Source organism: Alosa pseudoharengus, unplaced genomic scaffold (genome assembly GCF_046254945.1).
Source record: "Alosa pseudoharengus isolate Yale_2024_CS ecotype anadromous, Long Island Sound unplaced genomic scaffold, YU_APseudo_1.1 YU_APseudo_1.1_scf_16, whole genome shotgun sequence".
NCBI classification, from domain to species: domain Eukaryota; kingdom Metazoa; phylum Chordata; class Actinopteri; order Clupeiformes; family Clupeidae; genus Alosa; species Alosa pseudoharengus.
This window is the reverse complement of record NW_027468630.1, coordinates 6,096,914-6,114,060: the sequence shown is the minus strand read 5'-3', so window position 1 is coordinate 6,114,060 and position 17,147 is coordinate 6,096,914. Positions and strand designations below refer to the sequence as shown.

General features: G+C 41.5%; 1 protein-coding gene across 1 annotated transcript in view; it reads left to right on the top strand.

Moving 5' to 3' along the window:
- Positions 1-6,758: 6,758 nt before the first annotated feature.
- Positions 6,759-17,147, top strand: part of LOC143125423 (uncharacterized) — a 31,261-nt gene continuing 20,872 nt past the window's right edge. The window contains exons 1-4 of the mRNA XM_076286873.1: positions 6,759-6,950; positions 7,053-7,400; positions 11,763-12,113; positions 12,504-12,599. Coding sequence (XP_076142988.1) covers positions 6,902-6,950; positions 7,053-7,400; positions 11,763-12,113; positions 12,504-12,599 — 844 coding nt within the window. The 5' untranslated portion in view covers positions 6,759-6,901. The remainder of the gene's footprint in view (positions 6,951-7,052; positions 7,401-11,762; positions 12,114-12,503; positions 12,600-17,147) is intronic.

Sequence of the window (17,147 nt, the reverse complement as noted above, 5' to 3'; positions counted from 1 at the left end):
TTTTAAAAGCATATTTACATTTATTCATTTAGCAGATGATTTTATTCCTAGCGACTTACAGAAAGGAATAACATGAAAGCTGCAGTGCAAAGGAGACCTTAGGTAGGAATAACTACTGCATCTGTCAGTACTATTACTAGAGGATAAGAGTGCTGACATTACAAGCACTAGCCAAAGTGTGGTAATAAAAGGAAGTGGTAATAGAAGGAGGTAAAGGAAGGAAGAGGGGAGTGCATGGTAAGTGCATGTCAGGTGTGTTAGGTTGTTAGAAGTGCTAGGAGAGGAGGAATCCTTGGAAGAGTTGGGTCTTTGAGAGCTTCTTGAAGATAGAGAGGGACACGGACGGCTCTGCTCTGGTGGCAATTGGCAGGTCGGTTCACCATTGGGGGATCACACACGAAAATAGTCTGGATTTCCATGTGTATAGGGGCAGCAGTGCCAGACGATGTTCCTTGGAGGAGCGCAGCGGCCCACAGGTATATAAGCCTTTATGAGAGGACTTAAGTAAGTGAGTGCAGACCCAGAAATCACTTTGTAAGCAAGTATTAAGTGACTGATGCGGGTGGCTAACGGTAGCCAGTGGAGCTCATGAACAGCGAGGTAACATGCCCTTTTTGGTTGAGCTATTGGTGGGACATGTCTCAACTCATGACACATTACATCTAGAGGGTATATGCTATTAGAAAATATGAAGAGCTCTTTTCCAAAATGCTATATCCTCCATTTTAATGCATTTTCATAAATCATCTTTATTATTATTATTATTTTGTTTTCCAAGTAATTTCAGTGGAACTGTAATTGGGTTATTGTTATTTGATGTATCTTTACTCAATCAAAACAACTGCACTTTTATTAATATTACCTGAAATACACAATTAAATAGCATGATTTTTAATGTTTTCAAAAATGGATTTATAGCATTTTTGGAAAGGAGCTTTTCATATACATATAGCTTAGGTTGTTGAATTAGTTTCCCCATAATGATACAGGCCAAAATGTATCGGCCATACATCTGGTTTACCAGTTCATAGTGCAACAAAGGGGGGGTGGGGGTCGGGATATGTCTCAACCTATGTTCACATCTATAGGGTACATGCTTTCAGAAAATATATAGTTTAGGTGGTTGAATTAGTCAATTAAAATGTCATATTTGAAAAATATAAATAAATAGATCTTATTTCTTCCTTCTTCAAGATGGTCCTGTCTTTTCTGTGAGTGTTAGCAGTCAACTTCACTGATCACCAAGTAGTTTAACTAGTGAATACTAGTGATCACTTATTAAATGACACAATGCATACAATTTGCACAATTTTTTAGATTAGTGAAAGTGCAGTTGGCGGCCAGGAAAGAGACTGTACTGGGAGTCCTCTTGGAGACACCCCTGACTTGACTACGAAAACGAACAAGGAAAAACAACCCGGCGGCCCTCCGAGAGGTGGGATGGAAGAAGGGCCAAAACGGACGGACTTTCTCGGCAACGACTGGAACGGACTTAGACAATGAGACTAAGAGATTTGAGGAGATGCAGGTGTGGGTGTGACAAAGAGACCACGTTCAGAGGACCAGGGCAGAGACAAGTGGTCAAGTGGCCAAAAGCCAAGGAAGTGACGCTGTGGCAAAATCTGGATGCGGAACGCAGTACCATTCTGGAACACTCACTTTGCGGCGATGTTGAGGCCAAGCTCAACTTCATCAGAGACATCTTGCATGAGGAGTGCAGAGGCAGATTCGGAACAATATTGGGGAAGCAACGTGCAGGTCCAAGGCAGAAAGGAAGGAGGGAACAACAGAACGAGCAGCTGGTGAAGAGGCGGTGCCAGCTCCGAAAGCAGGGGAGGAAAGCAGAGGAAGAGGAGAGGGAAGATCTGAAGCCACTGTGGGAGAAGGTAAAGAAGTGTCTGGCCAGCTTGCGAAGGGCTGAGCACATTCATAAACGCAGAAAAGACTCCACAGGCCAGGCTACGTTTTCTCGTCAGAGCGGCATATGACACCTTACTTTGCCCCCGCAACCTCCACCGATGGATGGGCAATGAGGAATCTTGCCTCTTGTGTAACGCTACCAACGCAAGCTTCCAACACATCATGACGGGCTGCAAGACAGCTTTGGCACAAGGGCGCTACAGGTGGAGGCATGACCTGGTGCTGAAGAAGATCGCTGAGGTGGTGGAGACATGCAGGCAGGAAGCAAACAGCAGGCCCCCTGCACTAATCACACATTCCCACCGCCTGAAGGACCCAGCAAGACTCCTCACACCAGGCAAGGGGTGGACACTAGCAGTCGACCTTGGGAAGCAGCTCCATTTCTCCAGGGAGAAAGTGGAAACGTCCTTGTGTCCAGACCTTGTGATGTGGTCCGCTGCTTGCAAGACTATCCTGATGGTGGAACTCACAGTCCCAGGGGAAGGAGGGCTTGAAGCTGCCCATAAGCGGAAGCGGGCCAAATATGCTGACCTGGCTGCAGAGTGCAGGGAGGCTGGTAGGAGGGCAGTCACATATCCTGTGGAGGTGGGGTGCCAGGGCAGGTGCCAGGGCTGCCACATACCCTGTGGAGGTGGGGTGCCGGGGGTTTGTGGGCTCTTCAACCTCTCATCTGCTCCGCAACATGGGTGCAAGAGGAGCAAGGCACCGGAAAGCCATGAAAGAGACAAAAGAGGCAGAAAGAGGCAGTTTCTGGCTGTGGCTGAGAAGGAAGGCAAACAGTCGGGGTCCAGTCCCCACCTAGGGCATCAGCAAGGGGTGGCAGGGAGAAATGTAGAGCGGTGTACACCGCAGATGTGGTAACTAGAGCAGAGCTGGCAACCCAGATGCCGAAACACTACTGACTTTGTGATTACTAGATAGGTGGAGGGTGGCGGATCAGGCTAAAACACAAATATGTAAACATCAACATCAGTTGAGGGCTGCAACTTCACTTTTTTAAATGACATTATCCTGGCCGGACTACTGTTGTCAGTGATATAAGTATTTGAAATTAGCATGATTTCCTAATGTCTAGTGATAAATCAGGGCCATTTTATGATTAATTGAATTACATTTCTTACATACGGTTCCTTTAAATAAGACTATAGTACAGGTGACATGTAAATACAAGACTAACTCCTTCACGCTCCTGATATGCAACCTCCTGCTCTGTCTTTCTATGAAATCGTGAGAGATGAATGTTCAGTGCATTAATAGACTGGAATGAGCAAATGCATGAGTGGACTGACCCTTGAAAACTGACTGTGATTTAACTAATAATGGCAAAGTAACTGAGCCTGTGTCTCGGAAGAGGCGTCACATGACCTGCATAGCCAACACATTTTGAAAATGCCACATAAAATAAGTCTAAGGTGTCATCCCTTCTTTGATACAAAAACATCACTCAACCCTAGCCTTTGTATCCCTGTGGAGAGATGCAAAGGGATAACATTAGGCTAGGCTATTCTCATTGGTAAATAAATGCTTACAAAATATCCCTATAACTTATAATAATATAGGCTACACGTTGGCTACATTGTGACACTAGTAAATGGAGGACAAATAAGTTATTACTTACCATGGTGTGATGGTGGTTCCTTGCACAGAACTGAAAACATGTCACACAGCCATCTGGTCCTGAGGGGAAAAATATTATGAACAGTATTTTTTCACTTTTTTGAACAAAAGTCAGTCAGACAGTCTCTTCATCTCTCTGTATAGGCAGGCCTATCAGAGTCGGATGTTGCCATTGATCATGCTTAGGCTATTGTCAGTAAGTTCGGAGCTACAACTTGGCTTCCTATCCGTGTTAACAAAACTGGAATTGACGTTAATATAAGACATATGCTATTGCTGCAGGGTTATTCTTCAACTATGGCTCTCTTTGACCTGGTAATTTTCAGAAAATGTAACATCTTTCAGTAAAAATATTTTTGCATGGTTTAATTATCTACTCTTTCTAGAAACTTGCCCTAATAGTGGCTGTAAAGATTTCACTTGAATAATATATATTTTTGACATTTTATTCCAAAAGTCTAACTGTCATTTCCAGTATAAGTAAGTATATATACTCTTTTGATCCCGTGAGGGAAATTTGGTCTCTGCATTTATCCCAATCTGTGAATTAGTGAAACACACTCAGTACACAGTGAACACACAGTGAGGTGAAGCACACACTAATCCCAATGCAGTGAGCTGCCTGCTACAGCCACGCTCGGGGAGCAGTGAGGGGTTAGGTGCCTTGCTCAAGGGCACTTCAGCCGTTCCTACCGGTCGGGGTTCAAACCAGCAACCCTCTGGTTACAAGTCCGAAGCCCTAACCAGTAGGCCACGACTGCCCAATCACATGTTTCCAAAACACAACAAAACGTGTGTTTTCAAGCAAAAATAACATCTACTGTTCCAAATGTATTTTATTAAATATTACACTTATCAGCCAAAATATTCACGTTATTATTTTTCCAGAAATGTTGTATGTTGTATTATTTTTACATGTTTAACTTAAAATATGTGTTGTGATATAAATGACAAAGTGTGGTGGAGATGACATGACATACATAGACAAATTTAAGATTTAAAAGCATTAAGATTAAAACAAAAAATGCGTCCCTGCCATATGTTATGTAATTATGATGTTTTTTTTCTACTAGATTCTTTAGTAGGCCTACTATGAAGCAAATAAACTGTGTTTTTAGGGCAATGCCATTTCTACCACGTCACCATGTCATTTCCACCACCAAAAACCAAAGTAGCCTAAATATTTTTTAGTTTTTCTTATTTCTTCCAAGGACAAGAAAAGTATCATAGTTGAAGAATTACCCTGCAGTGTTACTTTGCATTACATCTAGCAGCTAATGCGAACCATATAGCTTATGGCAGCTTATGGTAGGCTACTAATAAAATGTTTAAAAGTGCGCTGCCTGTTTGTGCGTGTCATGTGTTTGATTTCCAACTTATGAAACGTTGCTTTGGTGTCTAACCTGCGTGACCAAAGTAGGCCACACCAGAAACGGTTGATAAAAGAATCTTTGGTAATGCTAAACCATACTGTTTGTCTGTCCAGTTTCCACTAAAGTAGTGCAACAACAGGCTGGCTGGCTGGCTGACAGCAAACAATCAGTTCTACTCATATACTAAGAGGTAATCTTGTCAAAATAATCAATAACTGGGAAACTAGTTGAGTGAACTTAAAACTTTTGTGGTGCCTGAACAATATGGCAGCTTTGAGTACAGCTCTGCAATTTTATTGAGTTTACAACACTGTTGGGGAATACAGTGCACATATTTGTTAAAAAAGTTATAATTAAATGTGTACACACTGCAAAAAAGATCTAACCAAGTGTTATTAATCTACATGTCCTTATTTATACCCATAGGGCCCCATTATAATGTTTAACTGAACAGTGCTGGTGGCACAGGGTGTATATAAGGAGCTATTGACACCAGAGGGTCAACTGAATTGTCAAATAACTTGAGCTGATATGAAGCTTTTAGTACTTGTAAATTGCATTCAGTGGTGATTGTTGTCTTTATATCTAAAATGATCTTGTATTATTACCTATTTCATTTCCGCCTATACAGTCCATGCCTGTTGAGGGGGTATGTATTTTTTTTAAATACTCCATAAACTCGTTATTTTATCACTTCATTGCATATACCAACAACTGCCTGTGGACATAAAGACCATATTTGGAGAGTTTTCTGATCATTATTCCCCAAGATGTAATGAAGCAGATGCTGTCCCTTTTGTAGAATCCAGAATTTTCACAAAATCAAGATATATTTTGGTGTATGTCCACAAAATGTGCGCTCATTTTACTAAATGGTGTGCTCATTTTACCAAATCATGCTCTCAATTTAGTAAATCGTGCATGCATTTTACTCAATTGTTGTGAGCACAATTTACTAAATTGTGAGCATGTTTTACTAAATAAAGCGCTCATTTCATAAGTTGCGCTTTCATTTAAACTTTTGTAAATCTTTAAAAAAAAATTGTTTGCACACCATTTACTAAATTGAGTACACAATCTAATACAATCAGACCACAATTGTGTAAAACAAGAGCACTATGTAGTAAAATGAGCACACACTGAGCACACTCACAAAAAAATGAGTGCACAATTTATAAAAAATACCTTGCAATGGCTCCGTATACAGGGGAAGATCCTAATACCATTCAAAAAACAAAACAAAAAAAATAGTTGTAGGCTACAGTAAAATTTTGTAGGCCTACAACAATTCATTTCATAAAATAGACACATCAAAGATATTAAGCTAGCCTATAGATAAACCCTTTGTTTCCTGTAGGCCTATTATAGCCTGGCCCTTACCGCCTGTGACTACGATTTCTCTTCGTCATACGTGCGAGGCTGAAATCAAATTTTGGCCGGAAGTACGTAGGATGGTAACACCAGGCTAGGCCTATTAGGCATTTCAGTACAGTTCAGGCTCTTTTCATATCTAGTAAACTCTGAACTTTTATGCATAAAATCGATAGAAAAAACAAACTTGAGACAAACGCAGACTGCTGAGCTTAAACCAGGAAAGTGGCAGTAGGCTAAGGTGGACAAATGTGTTGTTATATTGTTATATGTTGTAATGTTATAGTCTAGCCTACAGCCTACTGTAGCAATCCTATGTTAAAGAAAATCTAAACCTCTGTGTTCTTTCTTTTCATTCATCTGCACACTGCAGTTGTTCATTAAGTGTCACAAATATGGACTAAAAATGAATTTTCACAACCATGCATTCTCACTACAGGGATCGGCCCATAGTCACATGATTTTGAAATAAGAAAGCGAAAGTAATTTCAACCCTTTTGTCGCGATGTCGCTACCGAAGAGAGTTGTTGGAAATTAAATGTTCGCATTTAGGCTTAACTGCGACCCGGCCGCTTTGAATAGTCTAGGCCACTGCTGAAACTATTAGGCCTACTGTTAAAATGTATTTAAGAGTTATTTTGAGTGTCATCATTTTCGTTTTCTCAGAAGGTAGGTTATTCCGACCAACGTCAATTTACCAATGATTTAATGTCGCTTCCTAAAAAACGAATAATCACTCACTGAATTAATACTTTATTGGTTTGTTGATAGGACTGATATTACAAGGCCCCAGTAGACCCCTGGTTGCCCAGCTTGGGGGTGTTTTGCAGCTTCCTTGTTCCGTTGAGACCCCCTTACCTCTGGATGAGTTGGAGGTGGAATGGAGAAGGACGAGCTCAAAGGAACTGGTGCATCTTTTCCAAGGAGGAGAAATACGATCAGAATCGCAGAGCTCTGCATACACGGATAGAGCATATTTCTTTACAAAGGGAGATATAGCGAAGGGGAATTATTCTCTACTTCTTCGCAACATTACAACCGATGATGCAGGAAGTTACAGTTGCGGCGTTTACACAAATGAAGAAAACAGTGAAATTGCCGTTGAAATTGATGCCATTGGTGAGCAACATATTTTTATTTATCCTATATTTGAGGTCTATTATTGATACTAGCCCAGCGGTTCTCAAAGTGTGGGGCGGGCCCCCCTAGTGGGGAATAGAGACATGACAGACAGGTGGGGCGAACAGGATTCTGTGTGTGTGTTATTTATTTACTTTATTAATTTACTGTGACACTGTTAGGCTACATTTAATTGCTAATAATTTATAAATATAAATGCAGGAATTTCACATTAAACCAACAACAACAACACATTACATTTATGCAGCGCTTTTCACAATACTCACAGCGCTTCACAGTGACGGTGGAGCCTCACTAACCACCCCCAGCACTCATGTGTAGCACTCATCTGGGTGATGCACGGTAGCCATTATGTGCCTGAACGCTCACCACACACCAGCTTGAGGTGGAGAGTAAGGGAGTGAATGAGCCAGTTACACTGGGGGGATGATTAGGGGGGCAGGTTGAATGAATCAGGACAATGGGGAACCCCTTACTCTTTGCAATAAGTGCCATGGGATATTTAATGACCACAGTGAGTCAGGACCTCGGTTTAACGTCTCATCCAAAGGATGGCATCTCATGCAGTACAATGTCCCGGTCCCTGCACTGGGGCATTGGGAATGATATTTTAGACAGAGGGAAGAGTGCCACCTACTGGCCATCCACCAACACCAGTTTTCCCATCCAAGCCCACACCTGCTTATCAGTAATTCAGCAAAGACAGGGTATCCGTTGGTCTGGCTTCTGGCAACCAGTAATTATTTGTAACACCATTAATACAAATATAAAATATTTCACTCAGATTGAAGATGTACTACTCCCCCAACAACATTTGCCATACCAGTACATTGTAACCAGGTTAGTGCTTAAATATCAGTGTAATAGTAAAAGCTATAGTGGAAAATGCCAGTTCAATCCTACTCATGATCTTTCAAAAATATTCCTAAAAACTATTCAGACTACAACTCTGCATGACTGTATATGGATTAAATGTAGGTTATTGTACTATGCAATCCCTGATGTGACCTGACATGGCCCATTATGACTTAAAGGACAATTCCGGCGCAAAATGAACCTAGGGGTTAATAACACATGTGTACCGAGTTCGACCGTTCGCTGGGATTTGTTTTCATGCTAGTCGAATGTGACCAGTTTTATTGCAAACCGCTTATTAGCGTTAACGCTAGCCTTCGGGGCACACGTACAGAGAAAGAAATCGCTATTTCTATACCATTAACAAGGCTCAAAATAGCCCCACACTTACACAGTAGCATAATGAGGGTCTCTACATGTAAACCGAAGCATTGAGAACTTTGTAAGTGTACAGGCAGTTTATTAAAAAGAAACACATTACCGTTGACGTCTGGTTCACATACAGGCAGGCGCCTTGGTTACAACTGGGATGTGAAGTGAATCTCGGGTGAAACGTTGTTGCAGAAGGACTGTGCAAAAGAGAAGCACTGAACGCAACAGGAGACATAAGAGATGGCAGGTTATTTGAACGAATTTGAAGACATCAAGGATGAACCCTTATTGGACGTCCTTATCTTTTCGAGTCGGAATACCAACGAAGAGCTGCGGGAGCTCCGTGAAAGGGCTATGAGAGAGAGAGCTAGAAGCTGTAGTCAATACCACACACAGGCGGCGGCGATCCATAGGCTACCAGAGGGACATGGATCCACTAACGTAAGTAAGTAGCCTACACTACACAAGTTATGTTACATCGGAGCTATTATTTCTGATAGGCCTATATTGAGCAAATTACGTTTGATTTTAGTTCACATCGCCTGCCTGTATATGTGAACCAGACGTGAACTGTAATGTGTTTCTTTTTAATAAACTGCCTGTACACTTACAAAGTTCTCAATGCTTCGGTTTACATGTAGAGACCCTCATTATGCTACTGTGTAAGTGTGGTGCTATTTTGAGCCTTGTTAGTGGTATAGAAATAGTGATTTATTTCTACTGTACGTGTGCCCCGAAGGCTAGCGTTAACCGCTAATAAGCGGTTTGCAATAAAACTGGTCACATTCGACTAGCATGAAAACAAATCCCAGCGAACGGTCGAACTCGGTACACATGTGTTATTAACCCCTAGGTTCATTTTGCGCCGGAATTGTCCTTTAACATCATGGAGGGGTGCAGAACTTATTATTTTGAATATTGCTGCTTTGCAATTTGGGTAGGTTTACACATTGATCATTGTGAATATTTTGCCATTCTACGCCATTAATCTATTATTCAGTTAGGTAATTAAAATTGCTATAATATCTGTCACAAGTATGCCATCTAATTTGGTGAGCATATACACAATCCTCTTTCTATTGCATTTGGAATATGTGAAATACTGTACATCAATCAGATGGCTCAGTGGTGACACCCAGTGACAAATCGACACTACTGCACATGCATAAAACGCCTGTAGAGTTACAAAGGATAATTGCTTCGTTGTTTGCTGTTAAAAACATGTCAGAAAGCAGCCACTCCCACATCTTTCCCACTGTATTGTGCGCAATGCTACCTAGATGTACAATTTGTCATTCAGCAAAACTATCAGGGTTAGCCCAGAATACATTTACATTTATTCATTTAGCAGACACTTCCATTCAAAGTGACTTACATATGTCAGTATTATAAGGGCCAATGTCCCTAGAACAACTTGGGGTTAAGTGTCTTGCTCAAGGGCACAACGGTGGAAGCCGGTGAACTGAAGTGTAGAGGTGTACGCACATCTATATAAATTTTACAGGTGCTGGATATTGGGAATACTACGTAGAACACAAGAAGAGATATCCGCACACTGTATCTAAAGCTCCCAGTTTAATGGTGGATGATGATACACAACGTTTCGACCACTCAGGTCTTCGTCAAGTGTAAACCAGAACAGATGCAGGGTAAGGGTATATATAACCATTGTAGAGGGCTGGGTGGAGTCCAATTATTCTAACATCCCATCTAAACGTCATACAAAGAGGTGGGACAAGTCACATAAAAAACTAGTCACACTGCTACATAGCCTATTTAAACAGTTAAAAAACCTTCTCTGTTAGTGAACATTATAATGTTGCCGTTTCATGGCTCATAGTTAGCAGATCTCTAGCCTGTCAACATTATAAAACACTAAGGCTACTTTTCACAGAGGGTAGAGGGATGTAAACATATTCAGTTACCCACATCTGTTTGCAAGGGTCATCTCCACACCATCAACAAATATAAACAAACAAAAAAACAAATAAAAATAATAAGGAATAATAATAATACAAGCCGGTGAACCCACAACTTTTCAAGCTACTGCATCCTTAACCACTACGCCACCACTGCCCTGGAAGAGGTTCCCAATGATTTAGTCAGAGTGCTGTCAATTTGCCAATATCCGAGAATATTAAGCCGATTAACAGGCAGGTGCATCTACGAGCAGCCCAGTTTTGTTATTGCTGTGGAACACGTGTGATGCATACTGCCCTGTGTTAACTAAATTACCAGCAGACTCCAGACAGAACCTTTGGAAGAGTACAGTACAACAAAGCTGTTCCTGGGAGAGAAAACAGAAAGGCTTAAATTCTCATCATCTTATAATTTTTTATCAAGCAAATACAGGGGGAAAAAACAGGCAAACATTGGCAGCATATATCAGCCATCGGCTAACCCTGATTTCTAAGATCGGCATCAACCATAGAAAAACCCACATCGGTTGACCTACTGTAATGGTACTGCTGTATCTGCCTCAGCCCCCTCTTCTCACCCACTCTTCATTGCCATATTACAACATCCTTTGTAGAAGTCAGTGTTACCATTGACAGTTGCCGCAAGGGATGATTGCATTTGCTCTTTCCACTCCCCCTCCATGTTTTGTATGAGAGGAAAACTCTCCAGTTCATGAGGTTGTAATTGTGATTCATAAACACCTTAGTTAGTGGTAAATAAGGGGCAATAGACATACCCATCAAGTCTCTGTTGTGCTGCACTGTTGTATCAAAGGGGCACTGGAACCCTGTGCCTAGAAATGCTCTCGGCTGCTTCCATTCTTTTAGAATGTCTCTAGGCAATGTGAATTACATTCTGAGCCAGTTAGCACAAAATAGCTTTGCATTAGCCTTCCTTATGTTGTGCAACAGTCAACTCACGGTAATCTGAATGTGACTGCTCCCATTCCTGTGAAAGGCATCTTTCATGTACATGGTGGATAAACTGGACTGCTTGTTTGAGATTAGCCTAATAAATGCATGCATGAGAGATCAAGACTGCTGTGCAGTTTCCAGTTCACACAAGTTGAAAAAGAGAGCAATATCTTTTGGGGACGACTAGTAATAAGTGCATACTTTAAAATGAATAACTGAATTTAATAAATATTGTTTTCAGAGCGTTTGGTGTTGACAGGAACAGACCATGCCGTGACTGCCTATGTTGGTCAAGAGGTCATTCTGAACTGCTTTGTGGATTCCCATATTCCCCCTGAAGAGGTGTCCTGGACAAAGGTTGAATCAGATAAAAGCCAAATGCTAGTTTTACTTTTTCAAGACAATGTAACATATCTGGACTCCGCACATTCAAGTTACCAAGGCAGAACAGAGTTCTTCAATGCAGAGATTCCCAAAGGCAACTTCTCACTGAGGCTGAAGGATGTCAGGACTGAAGACAAAGGGGAGTATATGTGTCAAGCCCACAGTGGTCATCTATCAGCCAACACCACTGTTGTTCTAGAGGGACTGGGTAGGTACTCACACGAATGTAGAACATTTTTAAAAACTCTTCTAAGATTTTTAATCTCTTTTTTAAACTCTTCAGCTTACACATTTCAGCTATTATATGGATATCTATTTATCTGCCAGGAGGTCTAAAACTGTTAGATGATGTTGCAAGTGTGTGTGTTGAATACAATTCATTCAAAAATGATGTATAGAAATTATCAGAATCCAAAAAAGACTCAAAGATCAGTTTATGACCCAGAATTTAATTGTCTATTAATCTGATTTTCCCAAATGTAGTAAAGTTTCTGCATGACAATACTTAAAATGTATATGAGAATTGAAATATAGATTAGTTATGAATTGCTATAGCTGTGATTCAACCACCCTCTCCATCTCCATACTATCTCCATAGGTCTGTCCTCTATGCACATACTGATATTAGCATTGTGCTGCGCTGCCGTTATAGTGGCACTGGTCGTTTCTGGTTTGATCCTTGTGGATATCAAAGGTAAGTTATAATACTGTTCACTTATCTGTTTTTATGTACTTTGAACCCAATTAGATGTTGTCTGAACCTCATTTAAATCCAATCTGGACATAAAGGTGTGTAATTTGTTATCCCAGATGAACTTTATTGACCCACCTAATGTGCTCAGTTGGTGGTGACGTGCTAGCCAGTTTGTTAGGCCCAATCAAATTTCAATAAAACCTTGGCAGAGGTCAGCACTGTCTGAGTTTCCTTGTAGCATTTTGGGTACACAGTAGTAGAGAATAAACAAGCAGTCTGTTCACATAGTTCAGATGTACACATACTTGTTATGGCCATATGACTGGGCTAATGCATCTCTTGGTCAGTATTGGCGTGGCCAGACCAGAGGAGGCAACATGACCAGAGGAGGCAATATACATAATACAGCTTGTTGTGTGCACAGTTTATCAATGCATGAGGGCATTGATGAGAGGATAAGCAAAGGGTGTCTAATTTCATCGGAACTACTATAGGGCCCTATGAAATCTGTTTTATTTATTTTTTTCAGATCCCTTTTTTGTTTTTAATGTTTATTGAATACTAATGTCTAATGCAGGGGTCTCCAACACAGTGCTTGTGAGCACCAGGTAGCCCGCAGGACACCTATGAGGTGACCGCAGCGCACCTTCTAAAAAAAGCCAACAAGTCGCCTGCAGATTTGTCCAATCTCTTGCACTCATCTCCACTGAAGTACATGATGGTAGGGCACTTGGTGTTGAGCTCAGTAAGAGACTCTCTCTTGTCAGTGAGAAGTGTCTTGTACTTGCTGAAACTTTTCTCACAGTCAACAAAACTGACAGGCAAGTATATGTAGGACATGACAATATTTGCACGGCCTGGAAATCATTGGCTTGTACCTTTCCAGTAGTCAGCAAGGTCCAAGGAAGCTGAGAGGCCTTCATTCTGACACAGTGTTGATACAGTATGTTGCCCACTCCTCACTAAACTCTGGAGATGGGGTCCTCAATGCCCACAGTGAGACATAGGCTTTAATCTGCCTTTCCATAGCAGGAGCCTGCCTGGGATCAAACACTTTCAAATGCAATGTGAAATCCTTTATGAAGTTGATCCAGCACATCCCTTTTCTTTTGCATGCTCATCTGGTTCAGCAGCTCATCAGTTTTGGCCCCAAAGCCATGGGCTTTGGCTGTTCCATTAACTAAAAATGAACCAAGATCTTCCATGATGTTACATGCAGAGACTGCTACTGGAGTGTAGGTGTGCCCTTCAGAACCCTCAAAGCTGTGACCAGATTCCCACTCCCTTCAGAGATAAATGTCAATTTCAAGTGGAGTGCCTCTTGTTTGTCATCTGTTTCCACCAGCTCAGTGATATTTCTTACTGCCTGAGCGAAGACTTCTCAGCTAAGAAGAACTTGCGCAGGTGGACATGTTCAGCATGTTATTGAACTGATTCAAACCTATTCCACCTTGTATTTACTGGCTCAGAGGGCTACTTTGGGGAGGGGTGGGGGGCAGGAGACCTGGAGGTAGACATCAGAAAACATCAGGGTCATACCTGGAGTCAGCTGGAACGACTGGCCCTGGATCGGGATGCCTGGAGAGCTCTTGTTGGCGCCCTATGTCCCAGAAGGGTTTACAGGCGAAAGTAAAAGTGAAGGGCTAACTTGGGCTGTATAGCCTCCTTTATAGTCAAGAAGTGCAACCATCTTCTTTTCCTTGCAGACTTTTTGAAGAAGGCAGACATAACCCACATCACTAGAGCTGTAGTCTCACTAAAGTATTTGTAGTGTTGCCAGGTCTCTTCCACCAAATTGATGGCATGACATAAGCAGGTTGTTTGGACACTGAGAGGCATGACTCCCTTTAGTTCTTGTTTGTAGGCTTTCAGACAGAATGATGCATTATCAGTTACCACTGCTAGAATGTCATTCAGGTTCAGTTAATTGGTATGAAGTGACTGCAGTGCTGCCTGTGACAATGTTGAGAAATTGCAGCTTTCCATGAAGATGACATCAGTCAGAAAGTATTTCCCCTCAGTACCTGTTGAATTAAATATATAAAAAAGGAAAAGTAAGTAATTTATACATGTATTTATCTATCTATATATTGTATTTATGTATTTATTTATTTATATTTGCTCCCAACTTGTAGGCTGGGTGAACACACCCTGATTAGATGGTGATTTCTTTTCCACCCTGCAGCTCAGGCTGGAAACTTGTACGCTTCCGTTCGCTTCCGTTATACGTAGGGGACAATCACAAACTGGCTTATCCACCTGGCGCGCTATTGGCAGGTTTAAAATGATGACGATAGCAGGAGAGCCTGGAGTTTTCACGTCGCACTGTAAACGTCACCCGGTTCGTTGGTCAGATTGGTGAATGACTATCCAATTGTGTACAGAGTCATTTGAACTATGCCGTTGATCACGCCTCTTGTGCAGTAGAAAATACATAGTGGACTCCCCAGACCAATGTTCAATCTTAAAAGATTGAGGTTGGTCTGGTGAGAGCCAGACTACCCAACTTGATGAATGTAGTATCACATTTATAGAAAGTGTATGTTAACACTAGTTATTGCAGAGTAATTCAAACTAAAAGGCTATGCTTTATTACTAAAATAAAAGCGAACTAATTTAATGCTCACCTATTGCAATGTTGAGGACACTGCGATCTCAGTTGTCAGAGGTTTCATCGAAAACAATAAAGATGTTCTTGCCATGGATCTCTTGCAGCACTTTTTGTGTGCTGGTCAAAGACCTGCAGCAGGTGGGTCTGCATGAGGCTGCTCATGTTTTCTTGGAGATTGCTTCCCTGCTTTGTCTGGCCCCCTACAGGTAACACCCAAATTCGTCAGACGTCAGTCATTTCTCTATGTCCTTCTAAACGGGATGTCAAAACCTACAATTTCACAAGTATTTATTATAGGTGGCAGTGACCTCTTGACGGGTTAAGCCGTGCATCTTCCCTCTTATCATATACCGTATTTTCTGGACTAAGTCACACTTTTTTTCATAGTTTGGCTGGTCCTGCGACTTATTGTCAGGTGCAACTTATATATGAAAATATATATAATTGAACATGTTTTTAAATGTTAATTCATATTAACTGACATGAACCCTATATGAAACGTTACTGTCTACAGCTGCGAAAGACCGCTATAGGCTTGTGGAATGAGATCGTTGGCTTGCGACAAGTCAGACAGGTTTTCGGTGGGTTTGGGGGTGTCACCCCCAGGAAATTTATTAAACATTGTTTAATACAAGTTCTGCGCACTTTCAGTCAGAGATTAGTGCTTGCACTATGCCTGAAACACACGTGCATACTTAAATCCTCAAATTATGGCCGGGATTCTATTTACAGCCGGGCCTCAGATTAGGACAAATAAAGGCCGGTAATAATTGTCTACATTGTTTCAATTTAACTCATAAAAGAGCTCTTCTTAATTAGTTATAAAAGCTGATAAAATGATGATCTGCAGAATCACTTTGATCAAACACTAGCTTTTAAACACAGAAATGCCCTTGTCCCATATAAACGGGAATCAGAACACCAAAGAATGAATGAATGATAAATATTGATTTCAGAATTAAAGGAAAAACTTCACTTCACTTACTTCACTTTCTAAGGAAGTAAGGAAATTGTGACACAGGTGCGATGCATTCTAGAAGGTGCGATGCTTTCGAGGCCCCTGGTCTCGCGGGGGGTCAAGGTTGTCTTTGAAGAGCTCTGTACAGCCTTACTCTTGACCGATCAGGAGCTTGAGGTGGGTTACACATCACATCCCATGCTCTGTCCAGTAGCAGCCTGCACCGCCACTTGCCCGGCTCACATGTGGCCTTGCCTCCCCCTCTTGGCTCTGGGTACCCTAATCTAATGCCTCTGTGGGCTTCTCACGGATCCCCGACACACACAATGTATTTCCCTTCGCCCTCTCTCACCGCTCACCTGAGCACTTGGTGTGCTTGCATGGACTCAGCATGGGGATAAGAGTGTGCATCTTCATCACTGAGGCGATACGATACACATCTCGATACACTGCCAATGATACGATACATTAAAGATTGAAATGAAACAACCACCGATAAGATACGATACGATTCTCCAACCTACTGTGATACAGTGCGATACAGTGTGATTTGATTTATCACAATGCGATACTGTACAGTGAAATATGATGCAATGCGATGCAGAATAATATTATGCTATGGAAGACAAAGAGGTGCAGATAGTTCATGTTCGTTCTTTATTTCTACAGTGTGCTTAACACTTTTAACAGGGACAACGGGACAATTCCCTAAACTAAAAGCAGTTGTGCCTTTGGGCAGAACAAGCTGCTGAATGAATGCAAAAGTTGTACAGATTGCTGTACAGTTGAACAGTGTGTGCTTCACACTCATAGACTATATAAAATAGTTCACACTATAAACAGGAGGGACAGCTCAGCCCTAAACAGAAAGAGTGCTGCTCTTCCTATGAGCAATTACAACAACAAAAAACTTTCACACATTACAACTTCCTCCAAATGCAAAATGATTGAAAGTGACAGGCGCGCCTGCAGGTGTACG